This window comes from Sceloporus occidentalis, unplaced genomic scaffold (genome assembly GCF_023333645.1).
Source record: "Sceloporus occidentalis isolate IW3139 unplaced genomic scaffold, rSceOcc1.0.p SCAF_1, whole genome shotgun sequence".
Taxonomy (NCBI): Eukaryota; Metazoa; Chordata; class Lepidosauria; order Squamata; family Phrynosomatidae; genus Sceloporus; species Sceloporus occidentalis.
The window spans coordinates 213,696,913-213,717,809 of NW_028316981.1; the positions used below are offsets into that span (position 1 = coordinate 213,696,913).

Below are 20,897 nucleotides of genomic sequence, written 5' to 3' on the forward strand. Positions count from 1 at the left end.
AGGAAACACTTCTCTAGGCATTTGTAGCTCTCCTCAATTTCCGCGTCTCAGGGAGCGGAGAGGGAGCTCACTGCTTGGTGGCTGAGGTGACAGGAGCATGAGCTGCCCCCTCAGGAGGGACTCAACTGCCAGCCGGGGATGTGACACAGTGCCAGGACACTGATGGGAGCCTTCAGGTCATTTCAGACTTATGGAAACAATGCTGAGGTGAACCTAACATGGTTATTTTTTCCCTGGGGTTGAGAGAGTGTGATTCACCCCAAGATTTACATAGCGGGGTGTCGAAACTCAAACCCAGGTCCCCAGAGTCATAGTCCAACACACAAACCACTACAGCTCTGTTGGGGAAATGAGTAAAGGTAAAGGTATTTCCCCGCTGACAAATTTGTCAAGTTGTGTCCGACCACCTGTGCTCATCTCCATCACTAAGCCAAAGAGCCAGCGTTGTTGTCAGAGACTACTCTTGTGATCATGTGGCCAGCATGATTGCATAGAACAATGTTTACCTTCCCACCAAAGTGGTACCTATTTATCTACATGCATTTGTATGTTTCCGAACTGCTAAAGTGGCTGAAGCTGGGACTAATGATGGGAGTTCAACCTATCACCTGGGCCTTTAACTGCCAACCTGCTGATCTTGCAATCAACAGAGTCAGCGTCTTAACCACTTGAGCCACCGAAGGGAAATGAGTAGTCCTCCCTCTTTCCAAGTACAGTGGTACCCCGGGATACGAATGCGCCGCCTTACGAAATTTCCGGGTTACGAAAAAAATCCATTCAATTAAATAGTTCCGGGTTACGAAGGTTATTCCGGGTTACGAAGAAAATTTTTGGTGCTTTTCGGCGCGATTTCGCACGAAATTGCGGCTTTCGCTATTAGCGCCTATGGGCTTTTCGGCTAGCGAAAGTTTCCGGGTTACGAAAGCGGCGGCGGAACAAATTAATTTCGTAACCCGGGGTACCACTGTACATGGATCTGAAGGGGAGACTGAAGGAAGAGATGGAGCAGCAGGAGTAAGGCCTGACTAGTACAGAATATAGTGGAACTATTTCTTCCCTTGCCTTGGTAAGTATGATTCTCTAAAGACAGGCTAAATATTATTTGCCTTCTTTGCTACAGCATCACATTGCTGGATCATGTTTGACATGATCAGCAATAATCCCAAGGTCCTTTTTTCATGTGCTGTTGCTAAGCCAACTGCCTCTATCCTATAAATGTGCATTCACTTTTTGTGGTCTAGGTGTAGAATTTTGCACTTGTCTCTTGAGTTTCATTCCTTTAGTCTCAGCCAATTTTCTAGTTTATCAAGGTCTTTTTGAATTATGTTCATATTTTCCAGTGTATTAGCTACACCTCACAGTTTAGTTTCATCTGAAAACATAATAAAGATTTCCTCTAACCCATCATCTAAGTCCTTGATAAAACTATTGTAAAGTGGACAGAATCCTGTGGCACTCCATTTGAGATTTTCTTCCCATCTGAAGCATAGCCATTGATTATGACTTTTTGAACATGTTTTTTTCAATCAATTATGACTCCATCTGATAGTATTCCCATCTATTCTACATCAGTTTGATAATCAACATATCATGGGAAACTTTATAAAACACTTTACTAAAATCCAGAGAAACAACATCTAAAGCATCCCCACCATTTACTGAACTAGTGGCACTTTACACAGTAAATCCCCAATTTAAAGATTGTTGGGTCCCTGGAGTTTCGGTAACTTAAAATCTTAACTATTACACAAAAAATCATTTAAAGCCATACCTGAGTAACGTTAGATTGTGCAACCAGAAACACGAATGTTGACTCCTTCAGAGGAATGCATGTCTTTCCATCACCTGAAAGAACAAGTCCAATCGGACAGTGGCAGCTTCCTTTCTTGTTTGGATTCAAGAGGCACAAGTGTGAACAGCTGCTGCCTGCACAAGGATTGTGGGCTGTAGGCTGGAGGACCTCATGCATAATCTGAAATCCAAATTTCCTAGATTTTAAAATCTTGAACAAAACTAGAAAGTCTGGGTCATCTCTAGTTTAATAGATTAATAGAGAAGTCTGCATCTAGGATATACAGATCTGTTCGCTTTTTCTTTACAAAAATTGTAACAAAACAGCTTCAATGGAAAATTGCAGCCACCATTCCACTGGAAAGTCTTCCTGAATAGCACCTTAGTTTCATCCACAAGTTGACAAACCTGAGGGCCAAGTTACTTTGAAATTTCAGTCCTGGATGCATAGGGTGAACAGATAATAATAATAATAATAATAATAATAATAATAATAATAATAATTTGTGTTTCCCTGCCTCTCCCAAAGGATCGAAGTGGGGTTACAGACTACTAAAATCAATACATACAATGCAATACAATACACTATAAAAACACAAAATGGTACATCTATACAAACTTCAGTAAAATACAACAATCCAACAGCATCCAACATCCAGGGGTAAGACAGAATATCATTGTCAGCAGGCATATTGGTCATGTAGACATCACTCCTCGGGGGGGGGATGCTTGGCAAAAGAGTACGGTTTTCAATCTCTTTTTAAATGTTTCCAAAGAGGTCATGAGACAGAGCTCCTCCGGAAGGCTGTTCCAGATCCGCAGGGCCGTTATTGTAAAGGCCCTTTGGGAAGAGGAGACATATTTGGATGATGGAGTTTCCAATAAGTTCTTCCCGGATGTTCTGAGTGTGCGGGGCAGCTTGTAGGGGGAGATGCAGTCCCTCAAGTAACTCAGTCCCAAGCCACGTAGGGCTTTATAGGTGATAACCAACACTTTGTATTGTGCCCAGAAGCGAATAGGCAGCCAGTGCAGAGCTTTCAGCTTAGGTGTTATATGGTCAAACCTAGATGCACCAGTGACCAATCTGGCTGCCATATTTTTTACTAACTGAAGCTTCCGGACTTGGTACAAGGGTAGCCCCATGTAGAGCGCATTACAGAAATCTAGGCGAGAGGTTACCAGAGCGTGTACCACTGTTCAAAGGTCCCTTTGGCCCAGGTAGGGTAGCAGTTGGCGTATCAACCGAAGCTGATAGCAAGCACTTCAAGATTGGCTCTTGTAGCAAATTGTCAGAAATCCCCTTCATTCATTTATTCATTCGGGATTCTGTCATGATGAGTTAAAGAGATTAGATTAAGTCATGCTTGGAATGCTTGAATGCTGCATCTTAGGAGTGGCAGACTGTCAAAAGCTGCTGATCCTATCTAGTAGTGAACATACACCCACACCCACACCTATATCTATAGCTATATCCTCTCATATATAAATATAAATCTTAGTTGTGTTAGCAATATACGTATGTATTAAATAAAGGTATGTATCTGTAGGACTCAATTGGAAAGGCCTTATGGGAAATGCCCATTTGTAGCCATGATCTCTAATCGGATGGGTCACGTAAGCAGAACGACTGGCTAGCAGGGCAAACAGGAAGAATCCTTCACACCTGTGAGACAGATTTATGACTGGGCGACGTTTCACAGATACAAGGCATTCCGGTATCAATTGCTCTCTCATGGGAGATGATGGCTAAGTACCAAGGGATGCATACGTTTGAGTCTGCTTTGATGTAGGACCACAACCTCCGTGGCAAGGGGGGTGAGTTGGGGGAACCATCTGGGAGGGACAGGAAAAAAGGTGGGGGCTGGTCGTTTAAAGTGAGGCTTCTCTTTGGTGTTCTTCAGATTCTGCAAAGACGTGTTCTTAGATACTTCTGCAATGTTTCTCATAATAAACTTTCTTGTTTTGCAATAAGTGTTGTGGGTCATTGGTTAGCGTACTCTCAAGTCTCACACAAATGACTGGATTTTAGATGGCTCAGGTGAATGTTTTAGCAGTATAGTTTGTGTTTATCTTGATGACTATTAGTGAACACTTATTAAAAATGATCCCTTGTTTTGGGGCCAACATATTTCCAAGTAGCATTCTAAAGAGTGACTAGTTTAGCTGGAACAAGTCGTAAGTCATATTCTACACTTGGATGGGAGCCGAATGCATAAATGGTTAAATAAAGGGGGATTCATGTTAGTATGCAAATTAGATGTAACAGTTTCTTCACTTTCAATGTTTGTCACACTCCAAACCCAATGCCCATGGGGCCAACTGAAATGAACACTTTTAAAATTAATGAAGCCAACTAAGCAATTGCCACAGCAGTGGTGGCTGATAGCTTCAATGTCAGTCAGCAGTGAATTTGCTCTGGGTTTTAGCAGTGGCATCACTAGGGGTAGCGTCACCTGGTACAGTAACTCATGGTCACTCACCACTGATTTCCTCCTATCCCACACCATACAGAATCCTTAGTAATGTTTTTGTACTAATGTTACTCATAAATCATCATTGAATATAATGAGAACAATTGTGACATAAGCAACTAGAAAAATTAAAATTATACCTTTAAATTACAGTATCATACACACAGCCTAAAGCTATTTACATATACACTGTTTCATGCAGTTGCAACTAGTGAAAGTTTGATAAGCTGTGATGGTTTTAAATGAAATTTCAAAAGAATTTAAAAATAATATATTTTTTAACTTAGGGCCTCTCCTTTCTCTTCCCACTGAGCCTCACTCCACTAACACGAACTCTTCAGCATTTTAAAGGGTGAACTGCTACAGACCATTTCTGCCTAAGCAGCTGTTTAGGGAGCAGTGGTGTCACCCTTCCTTAGGGTGTTATCTGCTGTGGCCCGCACCCTGTGTTCCCCAGTGACACCTCTGGGTTTTAGTCAGAACTTAAATATCCAAGGTCTAGAATTCTATCATCAAAATAGGCTTGTCACCTTGGATATCTCCTTTAAAGTTCAGACTAGAAATCAGAATGGGTTTACTCTGACATTAAAAGTTCCTAAGCAAAGTAGTCCCTGTATGTCAGGAAGAAGCAGAGAAACTGGCTCTCATTTTGTTCCTCCCAAGACAAAGGATAGAGACAAGCTCTTGCTCCAGTGGCAAACTCATACTTGGTTTGTTTCTTGTTATTTGTTGTCAACGTAAACTATGACTTATGAATCAGAGACCTCCAAGTCACCCTGTTATCAACAGCACTGCTCAGGTTTTGCAAACTCAGGCCAAGGCTTTCATGATTGAATCAACCCACTTGTAATGCTATCTTCCTCCCTTCCTAAAACTTTCCACTTTACTGAGCATCATTGTCTTTTCCAGTGCGTTACCTACTATTACAATAAAATGTTAAGGCAATACCTTCAGTCCATATGGCTGCCCATGGCGCTTGATAAGGACTGTTCTGTTTTTGCCAGTCCTTTTGTCTATCTTCTGTACTCTCCTGGATATCATGTCAGACCAGTAAATGTAGTCCTCAAAGATAGTCAGTGAGAAGGGACTATGGATCTCAGGCAGCTGAAAGACCTAAGAGAAAAACGTTCATCACAGCCTGGTACTGAAGATCACCAGTGAAAATCAACAATTATCTGAAAAACTTAAAGGCCATTTCATCCCACACTTTTCTTGACACCTCTGGTCAGGCCTAGGATTTCATGGGGGGGAAACTACCAAAAAATTTACCCAAGAGCAAAGTGAGATTCTCAGACTATGAGTAGAAATTGCTTCTTTCAAAACAAATTACTTGAGCACTTGCTTGTTTCCTGCCTTAGGCCTAGCTCAAGTAAGCTAACAGAGTGTGCAATACCTTTATGCCAATGCCGTCCAAGGAAGCTGATCCAATGCAATGAAACTTGTCATCAGACCAGAAGATTCTCCAGCTCAAGAGGTCAAGAGTTATGCCGGTAGGCCAGCCAAGTCCTTCATCAATTAGTATTTTTTTGCTGCTTCCACCCATCCAAGCTTGCTGTATTTTGGGATCAGCCCCGATTTCACTCCAGTACATCAATCTGGGAAAGAGAGTAATAATATTAGGGAATTACATACAGCAGTTCAGCACTACAACAAACAAATGGTTTCATGAAAGGTTACACATTTCACCCTACTGCTCTTTTAGGCTACAACTCAGGCTACCCATCTTCAGGATCAGCATCTGTCCCAGTTTTAAATCATTACTTTTAATTGTATATGTACTCTGGGTGCATTTTAATGATTTTTAGTGCTGTAGTTTAACTGTGGTTTTATCTGTTTTTAATTGTGTTTTGTATTTTAATATGTTGTACCCAGCCTCAAGCCGAGGTAGGAAATAAAATTATTATTATTATTATTATTATTATTATTAATTTTAATTTGTCTCCTATCTTTATTCTTCTGAATTTGACATCGATTTCCTGGGATCATCTCCCATCCAGATATCAACCAATTCTAGATCCAGGGGTAGGTGTGTTGACCATGTACAAGCATATGCTCCTCTTGAGATCTAAAGATGGAGGCAATTTGGTTCTCAAAAGGAGCATCTTTTTATCTTGCTAATGGAATTTAAATTTTATTTTCTGAAGTATGCACATGGCCAGGGGAAGAAGGGGACTGCCTGCATGAATTTCCCTCCACACCATTTGAACTGAGAATAGCTACAAAATCTTGACAAAATGCAGGTTTGTGACTAACTTCATCATAATCCTTTCCCCAACAGTACGATTTTAAACACCTTTGCCTGATGCAGAAGCCAGTGGAGGTTCAAAAGCTTGCAACGAGTATTCTGTGCCTTTTGGTTGGCTCCATAATAGTATCACTATTTTGTGGATTTTATTTTTATTTTTATTGAAATTTGTTACATACAATGGATAGTACTAAATCATTTATGTATATACATTTTTCTTTGTTATTTAACAATAAAGGAAAAAGTTTGTCTAAATTACTTGATTTTTAGTAAATAAAAGTAATATCAACAGTTCCCTCTTACTATATAATGTTTGTGACTTCAGCATATTCACTATTTTGTGGATTTTGCATGTTATTATACAGATGTAGTTTATGTTTAACTTCAAAAAGGTTGCTATATCATTGGCCTTTATCTCAGGGGTGCAGAATGTGTGGTCCTCCAAACCCTGAGCTAAAGATATTGTTGGACTGCATCTATCACATTAGATAGCCTGAGAAACACTGCTCTAGGGGACATGGGGAGCACTTTTTTCATATTTTGGATGGTCCTTGGCTGGTTCTACACCAAGAGGAGTCATTTCCCCCAAGTTACTTCAAGCCAGGGAAACCCAAATGAGAGAAAATGTGCATGTGTGTCTTTTTCTAGCAAACCACCATTGAAAACTTACAAAATATTTTAGGTGTGGTGATGGGGGCACATACAATACAAAAACAAAGAGGAGTGAGCACATGTAAACCTTGGAAGCAAGGCAGCTGTTCATCCATCCTTTAATATACACCTCTATCCAGTAAAGGAAAGGGGCATTTATGTTGTTTCTGTGTAGTCTCTACCTAGCTTCAGAGACTGGCCTCCATTTGGCATGTGCAGACAATTCCAACAAGGCCTGACCTTTTACAAGCAATGGCCACAAGAGTCTTACCCATCCAGTGGATTCAGCGCCAGGGACCGCGGCTGATCAAGGTAATCGAGTACCACGGTGTATTCAGGATTTCCCTTCCAGGTACCATTTAGCTGGGTGGCCAAGATCTGCCCGGCTGTCCCATCAGTCCAGTAAAGATTCCTACCTATCCAGTCCACTGCTATGCTGTCAGATTTGATTCCTACGGTTCAGACGTTTAAAAAGGAAAAAAAGACTTTGTCGGTGAAAGGAAGGTTCCTAATAGCAGGTTTATAAGAACCATGGTTGACTTACCAGACTTTACTGCAGGATTATGCAAGTTGTGGCTTCCCCCAGCCTCCACCAATTTCCCCCTTTCTGGCTGAAAAATAGGGTGATGTCCCTCTCTTGGAAACCTTTTGGTCACAGTCTCTCCAAATTTAAACTATTCTTTCAACACCAGAACTGGACTTTCAGCCATTTTTTGTTTGGGAAATTTTTGGTAGACTCTGTGGCCTCAGCATGGAGCAGGGTCCCAAGGCTGGAAATTCTGCCCTGAAGATGCCACAGTTGCTCAGCCATACTTTATTGTCTAGTTTAGTGGTTCCCAAACTCTGGTCCTCCAGGTGTTTTGGACTTTAGCTCTCAGAATCCAAGACCATTAGCTAAGTTGGCTGAAGCTGCTGGGAGTTGAAATCCCAAACACACTAAGGACCAGAGTTTGGGCACCAGTGCTCTAGTTAGTAGCCAATTATAGAATTCAACCCAATAATAATTGCTTACATCTCAGCAGGAGTAACTAAACATGGATGTACTTATATGCAAAGGGATCTTGTAGCACCTTTGAGACTAACTGTGTAGAAGACGTTGTAGCATTAACTTTCATAGACTTGGTCTACTACCTCAAAAAGGACATATTTAATAAACAATTCAATAAATAATGACCAGGCTTCATGAGACATACTTATTAATGCACACCTATAGGATTGTGTTATCAGTTGCACTTTCAAGAGGGTTTAACCCAAGGCAGTCAAGAGCAACATTTCTTCTGTGGATTGTCCATATGTACAGTGTTAACCACTAATTTCTACAACTTTCTACAACTTAAGCTACAGTTTCCAGCAGCTTTCAATATTCTTTTAAGCCATGAAAGAGACAGAGATGCTCATACAATTTGCACAGGTTGCCTATTATTTCCTTTTAATGCCAAAATAAATAAATAAACCCCATACAAGCTAGTAAATAGTCAGTTAACAAAGTTAGTTAACAATTTTAGTACCTAAAAAGCATCCTCCCAGACTAGTCTCATGAAGAACCTTCTAGGAAGTCATAGAAGGATGCATGTTGTCAGTTAAGTTACACTGAGATCTTGTTGCTTCCACCTATTAGTCTAAACCACAGCTGGGGAACATGTGGGGCTCCAGATATTGCTGAACTGCAGCTCCCATTATCCCTGACCAATAACATGTTGGCTGGGACTAATGGGTGCATCAAACAACATCTGGATGTGTCAAAGATCCTAGTCTACCTAATACCATAGAGTGCTTCCGAGTGAGAGCAGTTCATGAAGGGGAAACACTGCTACTCCAAGGTTCTTTGAAATTCATGAAGAACAGCTGAGGGAAGCTCACAAGATCAGGAAAGCCCTCGTTCCTAGCTTACTAATGAAGTGACATGCCAATACTGGCCAGTAACCTAGGAGTCAGCAGTGATCAAAACTGTGTATTTTATTTTGCTACATCAAATAATCTCACAGAGGACCCTGTTGTAAAGTTTCCTCCACTCTCTCAGCTAATTCTTACAGGCAGAAATAGTTCTTCATTAACTTTCTAATTTACTCCCAGCCACATCTGAAGATGAGGTGGGTTTGGATATACAGTTGCCTCTTGCTAGCTTATGAAGATTTATGGGCAAGGAAAGTTTGTTTTTGGACTGCAGCTTCCAGATAACCCAGCCAGCACACAATAACTGGAACTAGACACAGATTTTTCACTCTACTGTTAGAAGCTTTCACCAAGATTTCCATGATACAAATTTAGGCTACGCTGATCTCATTCCAAGCCAATTAGTTCTTCTCCTAGTTCTCAAGTATCTGAACCACATTGAAGACCTACCTTTTACTAGAGTCCCTCTTTGCTTAGATTTTGTTTCCATCCATTTAATGCTTTCTGCATTAAGGTCCATCCAGAAAACCTTCTGCTCCACCAAATCATAGTCAATGGAAAAGATAATGAAGTTCTTATCAGTTGTCAAGATGACATCCTCTTTCATGCTCCTTAATCCGTACAGGATCAGGTCAAATTGAATGGCAACTAGCAGCATTGGTTCAGAGCCTACAAAGACAAAGCAATTGTTATGTTACCGTTTCACATCTTTGCAGCAGGACCCTGAGCAAAATGCTGGCATGGTGTTCTAGGAATTGCTAGCTATGGGTGGGGGTATATTAGCAATCCTAATGTCCTATAATATGAACTTATTCACAATTGGCAATTCAGAAAGATAGAAGCCCAAGGAATAGTTTACTAGTGGTATCTCTCCTGCTCCCCTTCTGCCATTTTCTATTTGTAATAATAATAATAATAATAATAATAATAATAATAATAAATTTTATTTGTATTTCCCGCCTCTCCCTGCAGATCGAGGCGGGATTACAGCAAAGAAAAAAACCCCAATACAAGATACAATATTATCTAAAAATACAGTCAGTAAAACAACAGCAATATTACTACCAATCACTAAAAAGGCCAAATCGTCATCAATTTTCCATGCTATCAAGTCAGAGTGGGAATGTTCCATAAAATCAGCTATAAAAGGTCAGGTGGATAGGCCCAGTGAAAGAGATCCGTCTTAAGTGCCTTTTTAAAGGTTTCTAAGGTGACAATGAGATGGATCTCTTCTGGTAAGTTGTTCCATAATTTAGGGGCCACGGCTGTAAACGCTTTATGGGAAGTTGAAGTTCATCCCACTTCCAGAGAAACTGACAGATCCCTCCAGGGAAAGCCAAGCTATCCATCTTACCAACCACTTTGCATGTGTGGCCATCTGGTTCCAACAAGTAGCCAGGGTGACAAGTGCAGCTGTAGCCACCAATTGTGTTGATACAGGTCTGGCTGCACTTCTCTTCTGCCAGTTCTTTACATTCATTGATATCTTTGCAGGAGCGCATGTCGCTTCTTAGCCTGAATCCCTCATGGCAAGCACATTTCTAAAAAAAAGACAAAGTTTGACAAGAGCTGTTTGCGTCTTCAGGTTAGAGATAAGCATAAATCATTGCTTCTTTTGCTTCCCCCAGACTCAAGGGAAATAAATTGCTTTCAGAGATTCACTACACAAAGTTGGTGAATGTTCCACTACTAGTTATACCAAGCTAGAAGACTCCTACTGGATAGGGTAAGGAAACGGAAGTGGAGGATACCATATATACTTGACTGTAAGTCGAGAAATTTATGCCCCAAAATGGACTCCAAAATCAAGAATCGACTTATGGAGGGTCAATAGGTTACTACTGCTGATAAGGTTAATTAAAAAAAGTGCCCACCTTCCTCTGTGGCCAAGTAAACAGCTCCCCGTTTGAGTCCCGGTGCCAGTAGCCTCTCCTCTCTCCGCGAGAGAGAGAGTGTGTGTGTGAGAGATCCTTCAGCCTTTCCTCGCAGCTGGAGCTAAAAGGAGCTACTGAGGGAAGGGAGAGGGATGCAGAGAGAGAGAGCATGCCCAGGCTTGGACCCCGTTTTGCAAGCCATGGGTCTGGAAATGCTGGGGTTAAAAGCAGGGAGAAAGCAAGGATGGTTGATGTCCTCATTTTTTTATTTGCTAGCCAAGGTCTGGAAACGCTGGGTTAAAAGCAAGACTGGTTGATGTCCTCCTTTTTTTATTTTGCTAGCCAAGGTTTGGAAATGCTAGGGTTAAAAGCAGGGAGAAAGCAAGGCTGGTTGGTGTCCTCTTTTTTATTTTGCTAGCCATGGGTCTGGAAATGCTGGGCTTAAAGGCAGGGAGACAGCAAGGCTGGTGCCCCCTTTTTTTTTGCAAGCCATGAGCCTGGAAATGCTCTGTGTGTGTGTGTGTGTGTGTGTGTGTGTGTATGTATGCACCCAGACTTGTTTCCCCATGCTGATACTGTGACCCTTGAGAGAGGTTCAAAGAAGGAGTTGTAGAGAGGGAAGTGGTGCTTTGTTTCCCCCTTTAGATCTTTTGTAACATGCCCTCGACTTATCCACGGGTCATATCAAAATCCATGATTTTGGCCTCAAAAATTGCCCTCGACTTATACATGAGGTCGACTTATACATGAATATATACGGTAACTTAACACTTAATGTAAGGGATATCAGGCTTTCTCAGGATGATCACGTGTCATAACCACAAAGGACAAGACAACACAAAATGTAGAACATTCAAGAAAAAATGTAGGATATCACCAAATAAAAGCTAAAAACACTAATATAAATATAAATTCATTTCATATAGTTTATTTACAGCTATATTACATGTATTGTATTTTATTATGTACTCAACTATTTTTTTCAGATAACTTATCTTGGATAAAATGCCTTGTTAGCTTGCAGTACTCTTATAGAACTCAAGACAAATATTTAAAATTGTACTTTACTAGCAACAAACCCTTGACTGAATTTATTTGCTCTCATCCCTCCTGCTTCGTCCTCAACCCAAATTGCACAATTTTGTCTCTCGCCTTCCCCATGATGCCACTGATTTGCTTCAACAACCCAGATCCATCTTTTCTTTCCACACCTCCGTCAGAAAACACACACACATAATACAAATCCACCACATGGCCAGTGACAGTCTTCTCACCACTTCTCCTCTGGCCATACACTTGGATTTTGCTGCTCAACAGTTTATTTAATATTGATTTATTTTATTTTTATCCCACCTTTCTCCCAAAATGTTAGCCAAGGTGGCTAACAACACATATAGAACACATTAAAACAACAATTAAAATTGTATAATGAAAATCGAAAATATAACAAAATTACCAATATACAATTTAAAACAAAGTTAAAAATATTTTTAACAGTTTTTCTGTAGTCATGAGGGTGTATTGTTGCAGGGCAGGCTAAACATTTTGGTCATGTTTTGGTTATTATTTTTGCTTGGCAAAAATTAAAGAGCCCTTTGCAGCAGTGATAAATCTGTTGAGCTACCTCTTGCTTGCCTAGAAATGTCCAGGAACTGGATGACACAAGGACAGGTTTCATGGTTCAAAACAGAGGACATTTTACAATTCCTCCCAGACATAAGGCCAAAATGTAGGAAATGTCCAGGAAAAGGAGGCCCTCTGGTCACCCAGGGCTTTCTTCATTGTAAACTACATCTTACAAAATCCCATACTGAGACTTAAAGATCCCACATTTAATCAAAAAAGGGTAGGAAACTAAGAACAATGATCATCTTCCTATTTTCACTCTATTTAGTCTAATGAGAATTCTGCTGTTGAATACAGGCACACCGGATGCTTCTAGACATGTGTTTCTGTGATCACCCGGTATCACTTGTGAGATTTTTTTTTAAAGGGGGCACAAGTTATTGTAATCTTCTAACATTTCTAAATGTTTCTACTCCAGACTCTGGCATTTTGTGCTACAAAAAAGCTTTCTACAGGGCACCTGGAAAACACCCAAAAAAGGTGCAAGGGAGCAGATGTTCTCTTTTAATTGCAGATTGTCCATTAAAGCTGAATCATGGAACTACACCATGAAAACTTTCTAGCTCTCCTAGTCAAAGTAAGCTTGAACCATGCAGGCAGAACCCAGGAAGCAGCAAATCACATAGAATCATAGAGTTGGAAGAGGCCACAAGGGCCATCCAGTCCAACCCCCTGCCATACAGGAAATCCAAATCAAAGCATCCCCGACAGATGGCCATCCAGCCTTCGTCTGAAGACCTCCAAGGAGGGAGACTCCACTACACTCCGAGGAAGTGTGTTCCACTGTCGAACAGCCCTTACTGTCAGGAAGTTCCTCCTAATATTGAGGTGGAATCTCTTTTCCTGCATCTTGCATCCATTGCTCCGGGTCCTAGTCTCTAGAGCAGCAGAAAACAATCACCTTAGATGCCACTTTTATGCTCAGATAGACCTAGAGGTGGAGATGTTTTTCAATACTGTTCTTTACTTAAATATTAAAATCCTTCTACTGGCAGCTAGTTAGTTTCTAGGCAAAGTACAAAGTGTTGGTTATTACTATCAAAACCCTACAAGGATTGGGTCTAGATTACCCATATAATCTGCCCTGTATTCTCAGGTCCTCTGGGAGTTCATCTGTTTTAACCATTCTGGAATAAATTGGCAATTGTCACCCAGAAGACCTTTTCGATAGCTGTCCCTGGACTGTAGAATGACAGCTGTGAGAGATGTGACAGCTAATATGCTATCTGAATTTAAAACAGTATTGAAGACCTCTCACTTCCAGTAGGCCGACCCAGTCATTTTAAACTACATTTGGCCCTACATATTGGTGGGGTACAGTTCCAGACACACACACCTTTGCGAATAGCATAAAACATAAATGTTTTAGTGCCAATGGATGCGCATAGCTGTGTTGGCATGGTTGCATCCATGCTCTGCCATTGACAATGAGATAGAGCCATCCACATATGCTCTGATCCATGGATGGCTTGTCCACTGATATAGAGGGCTGACTGCATGAATTTTAAATTGGTATATTTTTAATTTTATGTCTGGATGACTTTAGTGTGTAATGGTCATCTTAATCCTATGTTTATGTGTTTTAACCTATGTGTTCATTTCATGTGTTTAGTCATACACTGTATTTCAAGTGGTTTGAGTGTTGGACTATGATTCTGAAGCCCAGGGTTCGATTCTCAGCTCAGCCATGAAATCCACTGGGTAATCTTGGGCAAGTCACATGCTGTCAGCTTCAGAGGAAGGCAACGGCAGACACCCTGTGAATGAATCTTGCCAAGAAAACGCCATGAAAGGGTCACCAGTAGTGGGAAACACCTTGAAGGCACACAACAACAACAACAACAAGAAGTATTTCAATATATGTTGTACCCCACCTCAAGCCCTGGAGAGAAGCAGATAAGAAATAAAAATATATTACAACAACTACTACTACTTACAGACCCAGTAGGAGACTGGTAGCAGATCTGTGAGCATCTCCTTTGGCATGGTGAACCACATGTGCCACCTTCATCAAATCCACCTTGGCAGTCAGGCTTCCCATTGCAGACTAGTGTGTGATTGATACAGATGTCACCACACTGGAATTCATGGCCCTGGCACTTCTGGGCCTTGCCTTAAGAGACCAAGGAGAGCTTTTCAGGTTGTGATAGCAATCAGACCAAAACAAAACACACCTTGTGTGCTCTTAAGGGGTCAGACCAAGCTCTTTACATTTTATTCTTTTAAAACAAAAGTTGACAGTCTTAGCAGGGTCCTGGAGTACTGAGTGGAAGCTACTCATTAAAGATGAATTATCCATAATTCATTGCTTTTATTGCTTACTTTAAAAATATTGTTATAATTAATTATAAAAGAGAGTGATAATTTAAAGAGAAAAAACAAACTTTTCCCACTCCCATTTGTTCTTTTTGGTAACTGGACATTGTAAAGGAAGAAAGATTTACATAAGAGAGAGAGAATGTGTGTGTGTGTGTGTGTGTGTGTGTTCAACGCCTATTTTGTAATTATTACAACATTTTGTGACCAGTATATTTCATTAGTATACATTAAATATCTTTAAATTAGATGTCTTTAAAAAAAACCAAGAAATTTGAGTTGTGGCTAGTCTTAATTCACTTCCATTTGGAGGTTACGTTTGGTTGTGTAATTATTTTTTCACTGACAAATAACACATTATTAGTGCTCTACATTTGTCACTGAAGTAATTGCTGTTAATGAGGTATTTTCTGATTTTATGACAATGAATATTGTGGTCTCCATGCTCATCTCAGGATCCTGAGAAGGGAGAATGAGCTGAGCAGAAAGACTGCAGGAGAGGGGAGTAGTGAATACTTCATAAAGTATTTTTACTACAAAGAATTTCCAATATACTAGAACTACAACTACAATACATAAAACAGAGAATATAGACCAACATTACTGAAGGAATACAAAAAGAAAAAGAAAAAAAGCTTTTAAAGCAATGGCATGGTACTGTCACATGTTCTTTGGACCTCAAGCGACAAAGCTGTAGAGGTGTTTTGTCTGTTAAGCACAATTCTTGATGACCAGCAAGACCCTACTTCTCAACCTCCCATTAGGTGCAAAAAAAAAAAAAAAAAAAAAAAAATTAAAATTAAAAACTATTTTGCAAGTGATACTATGAAATTACTCAACTGCCAGGATAGGAATCAAGATGATCTCTAGGTGCTGTAAGCTGGCAATTCCCACCATCCCTCAGTATCGGTATTGCAGTCTGAAGCTGCTGGGAGTTACAGTCTGCCCCTGCTCTACAGGATCAGGAGTACTTATTAGAGGTTGCAGTTGCCTTGTAGAACTGGGTATTGCTTTACTGCTAATAGGAGGTGGCCTTCTTAGAGAGGGTGCAGAGAGTTCCCTAGTATGGAACTCCAGTTGCATCCACACTGTAGAAATAATGCAATTTAACACCACTTTAATTTCCATGGCTCCTTCTATGGATTCCTCAGATTTGTAGTTTGCAAGAGGAAGGCTAAATATCCCACAAAACTACAAATCTTAGAATTGAGCTGTGGCAGCTAATGTGATGTCAAATTGCATTACGTATTGCTGCAGTTGGATGCAGCCTCAGCTACATAAAGAAAGTGTCATTTCACTCTACTTTCTGCTGCTTCTGTTTGGTCTTGGGCTAGAAAAGAGGGGAACTTGCTTCGATTTTTAAATTAAATTCTGTCATTCTGATTTCTTTATAGAATTCCTGTCCTGCTTGCTCCTATACAGCACCAGTGGTTTTAGCAACCATGACTCAAGGCAAAATATTTTCCTCGTGTAAAGTCGAAGGCTTTCATGGCCAGCATCCGTAGTTTTTTGTGGGTTTTTCAGGCTATGTGGCCATGCTCTGGTAGAACATGGCCACATAGCCCGAAAAACCCACAAAAAAACTATTTTCCTTGTGGCTTTTAAAGGGAGCACAACTCAAACTATTCAATACTGGAGCCTTTTAGTGCCTATAAGTGTTTTTGCCAGGCAAAGGATTAGAAAGATAATTGCTTACAGCCAATCTCATCACTCCTGTCTTTGCAATCAGGTTGCCCATCACAGCGCCAAAGATCTGGGATACACTCCACTAAGCTGCTGCATTGCCACTGGTTGGCGCTGCATTCTCGCTTCAACAACTTGCAGTCCTGAAAGGAGACAACATTTGAAAAGAATATGGGTTATATTTTCTCCTTTGCAGTCTTTTGTCCAGGAGGAATAGCTATCCTGGTACCTGGCAGGAATGGTACCTGAAGCATTCAACTGCACTTGGGATCTTGTCCCAAGAAAGGCTTGGTTGGTAACGGGATTTGGTCACCAAGGCAGTGATTACTGTAGTTACATAGCTATTGTAGTTATATAGCTATTACATAGTCTCTTCAGGCAGGCTTATCAAGATTATTTTTAAATTGTGAATTTTAAATGACAAATTTTAGATATGGATTGTTTTAATATAGGCCCATCTTATTTGTCCTTTGAATTGATGGGTGTTTTAACCAATGCTTTTTAACTGATGTTGTTTGTTAATTGTTGTTGTCCTCCGCCTCGATCCATGGGGAGAGGAAGCAAATAAATAAATATTTTTATTATTATCATATTGTAAACTCAAATCTGATCTTACAATACTGTCTTCTTGACAATCTTAGCATTGTTTGAGTAAGTTTCTAGTCCTAGCATTTAAGGGGTTATTCAGACGGTGAAAATAATCCAGATAGAATCTGAGTTGAATCTTCATTGTTCACATGCATTTCAAATACATCCAATTAAGTGGGGGAGGGAGGGCTGCTAAAAATTACTTAATCCAAGATAATAAATGTTGGGTTTATGTCCACGTTTTTCTGATACTTGGTTGTGTGAACAACCAATGCAAATAAGACCTGGAATAAACCAGGTTTAAGTTCTATATGCCTTGAATGTGTTTTGGATACATTTGCATCATTGACTCCATCTTTATTTGAGCACTGGCATGTGTGAGCAACTGAACTTGCAGAGATGCACATAGATGTGGTTCTACAGTGTAAGTACAACCTGGATTGCGTGAGTGAGATTATTTGCATAATTGAACACGTGAAGGAACCCCCCAAAAATAGGGTTGGAACAAATTATGCAGACCATGCAAAAAGCCTCAACAAAATGGCTAAGAAGATTTTCTAGTGAGTAAGACTCAAAAGGGTCATTTAGACATCTTTATTTTTGCAGAACGATATGAATAACCTCACTCATGCATTCTGGGTTAGTCACACTATGGAACCACACTATCGAGCCAGCACTTGAATAAACATGGAGTCTATGATGCAAAATGTATTTGAAAAGCATTCAAGGCATGTAGAGTTTAATCGTGGGTCTATTCACATCAATTATTCACACTGCTGATGATGCAAATCTTAAAAAAAAAAACTTAAAAAAAACCCCAACCCAGTAGCAATTATTCTGGGTTAAGTGGGAGTTTTAGCAGCCCCCCTCCAAACATAATTGGGTGCATTTGGGGTACAGGTGAACAACGGAGATTCAACCTGGATTTATCCTGCATCATTTTCACTTTATGAATAACCCCTCAGTTCCCTGGATGGAATTTATCTTGTTCTCTCCCCATATTGAACAGTATTGTGCCAAAGTGACAATGTTATGCCACTGTATTTTACCTTCAGAACCCTAATTCATTCTGCTTATAGTTTGCTTTTCTACACATATGTCTATTAGATGGATCACTTGACAATAATAATAAACCGCGGAGCTTATTATCCTTTGCCATTTATACCTGTTCATCAGATTCATCTTTACAGTCCACATCCCCATCACAGAGCCATTCCTTTAGGATACACTCTCCACTTCCAGGGCACTTGGCTTCATCTGAAGGGCACAGATGTATTTTGGGGATTGGGCAGTCAGCTTCATCTGAGTGGTCCTTGCAATCATGGTCTCCATCACAACGCAGATAGTAAGCAATGCACTGGCCACTTTTACATTGGAAATCATGCTGAGAACACTCTGGATGAACTGAAAGTACATGGCACCACGGTTTAAGTCTCCATGCCCCTTCCAAAACACCTGAGACAGACTTCGCTGAAATCTCATCCAATAAGACGTATGAACAGGCATCCATTTTCTAGTTACAGGTGTGTGAATTACACAAGAAAATATCTGGGTTTAATAAAATCATGACTCCCATAGCATTTGTCAAAGAGTATCATGAGCCAACATCTCATTTAGCTCTTTGTTCTCCAATTCTGTCTCCAGAAAAGGGAGAAAGCTAATGGGATCTGCAAGAAGCATAGCTAAATCACTTGAGACTAAGGGCTGGAAAGTCAAGTTTAGAGGGCACACAAAGAAAAGGGTAAAATAGCATTATTTTTAAAGCAAGGGAAAAGATTTTATAAAATTGAGAGAAAAGGGGAGGAAGGTGGAATGGAGAAGTCAGTCAAGGAAGGCATGAGCAAGTGTTAAGAAAGTAAGAGGTAGTAATTTGAAGATATGTGAAAATGTCAGAGGAGCATAGAGAAGTGAGAGGGTAGAATGATTGGAATGTAGAATGAGGAGATCTAATTGGGGAAAGGATAATGAAGAATGGGGAAAAAAGAAAGGGAAAAAAATACGAAACATAACAAATGGAACCATGTTAAATGGAATCATGTGAAGTGAAGAAAAGCATATGAAATTAAGAAAGGAAGACTGGAAGATATGCAAGATGTAAGATGAAATAAGAAGGAAAAGACAAGATATTATTCAATGAATGTGGAAATAACATGTTGGAACAATGACAATATGTATATATGAGCATGTAAATAATTGTTATATTTCTATTGTTTACTTAATAAAAAGAAATCATTAAAAATCTGTCTCCAGGAGGGTGAACAAATAGTGAATACCTCATTTGGCCTGCTGTGTATCATTGCATTTTCAATTTTTGGCAGATCTTGGCCGGGGGAGGGGGATCACTGGCTATGATGCCTGGTGCTCTATTTTATTAAGGCTTTTTCCCTTCACAATCAGGCTCTTGTCACTTGCACATCTCTGTGCCTTGGATGCAAAGCATTTTCTTAAATCCTTTAATGTAATGTGCTATCTGAGGACACACAGTGGGAAGGGACCTTGCAACACCTTCCTTTTAAGGGTGATATACAGAGCAATTAAGTGGTAGTGGAGGTGCTTTATAGGGATCAGGGACGTAGCTAGGATATTAGGAAGGGGGGGTCCAGACTAAGTGCCACCATTATAATGGGGCTTGGGTGCAGCGGCGGCGCAGCAGCACACACCATTCATTTTTCTAATGGAAGGGAGGGGTCCGGGCCCCAAGAACCCCCCCCCCCCCTTGGCTATGTCCCTGTGGGGATCCTGGCTCTATCAGGCTCAATTAGGACCCTAATGGTGGATTTAGATTAAAAGATATGATATCAAATGTGTAGGCATGCTAATGCACATTACTCTCCTACACATCACACAGATACAGAAACCAGGCAAGGAAGTGGCAGCCCCTAGCTGTAGAGGGGCTTACTGTAAACAACCGGAGTAACTACCTGTTGTTTGCTTTCAAGTCATTTCCAAGTTATGAAGATCCTAGGTTGAACCTATCATGGGGTTTTCTTGGCAAGATTTGTTCAGAGGAGGTTTGCCATTGCCTTTCCCCGAGGCTGAGAGCATATGACTTGCCAAGGTCACCCAGTGGGTTCCATGGCCAAGCAGGGAATCGAACCCTGGTCTCCAGAGTTGTATTTCAACACTTAAACCACTGCACCATGTATCTACACACTGGCAAAATGAGCCCCAGACCATCTGCTGTGTTCAGAACTTGGCTGTTCACTCTTCAGACACAACATCAAAAGCCATTTCTCTTACATTTCATATTGCTCACTCTACCAAATGCATTTCATGAGTTTCTCCTTGTTCAGGCTCTAAGGCTTTGATTGCATTTTAAAACTATGGCTAATTTGGGCAATCCCATCCAAATCTTTGTTGCAGAGGATAACTGCTGTCTTTTTATGAATCTGCAAGTAAACATGAGTCTACAGTCTTCCCTCATGATAGCCTATAATACAACAGACATGATTACCTTTAAAGCCCTACATGGCTTGGGCCTGAGTTACCTGCAGGAACGCCTCTCCCTACACAATCCACCCCGCACTCTCAGAACAACTGTGAAAAATTTGTTAGAACAACAAATGTCTAGATTAGCAACAACTTCCCAAAGAGCCTTCACTGTAGTTGTTCCTAAATTGTGGAATGGTCTTTCAGAGGAGATCCGTCTTATTGTTTCCTTGGAGGCATTTAAGAGGGCAGTTAAGACGGATCTCTTCCGGTGAGCTTATCCACCTGACCTTGTGTAAGAGATATTGTTCCAGCTCCTTGATTACTGTA

At 40.5% G+C, this 20,897-nt stretch overlaps 1 protein-coding gene across 1 annotated transcript in view; it reads right to left on the bottom strand.

The window, feature by feature from the left end:
- The window catches only part of LOC149323357 (low-density lipoprotein receptor-related protein 2-like), a 74,057-nt gene that overhangs the window by 7,802 nt on the left and 45,358 nt on the right, over window positions 1-20,897 (bottom strand). The window contains exons 19-27 of the mRNA XM_089539975.1: window positions 18,304-18,542; window positions 16,564-16,693; window positions 14,489-14,664; window positions 10,406-10,592; window positions 9,502-9,720; window positions 7,430-7,610; window positions 5,656-5,857; window positions 5,211-5,375; window positions 1,772-1,972 (exon numbers count right to left, since the gene is read on the bottom strand). Coding sequence (XP_089396101.1) covers window positions 1,772-1,972; window positions 5,211-5,375; window positions 5,656-5,857; window positions 7,430-7,610; window positions 9,502-9,720; window positions 10,406-10,592; window positions 14,489-14,664; window positions 16,564-16,693; window positions 18,304-18,542 — 1,700 coding nt within the window. The remainder of the gene's footprint in view (window positions 1-1,771; window positions 1,973-5,210; window positions 5,376-5,655; window positions 5,858-7,429; window positions 7,611-9,501; window positions 9,721-10,405; window positions 10,593-14,488; window positions 14,665-16,563; window positions 16,694-18,303; window positions 18,543-20,897) is intronic.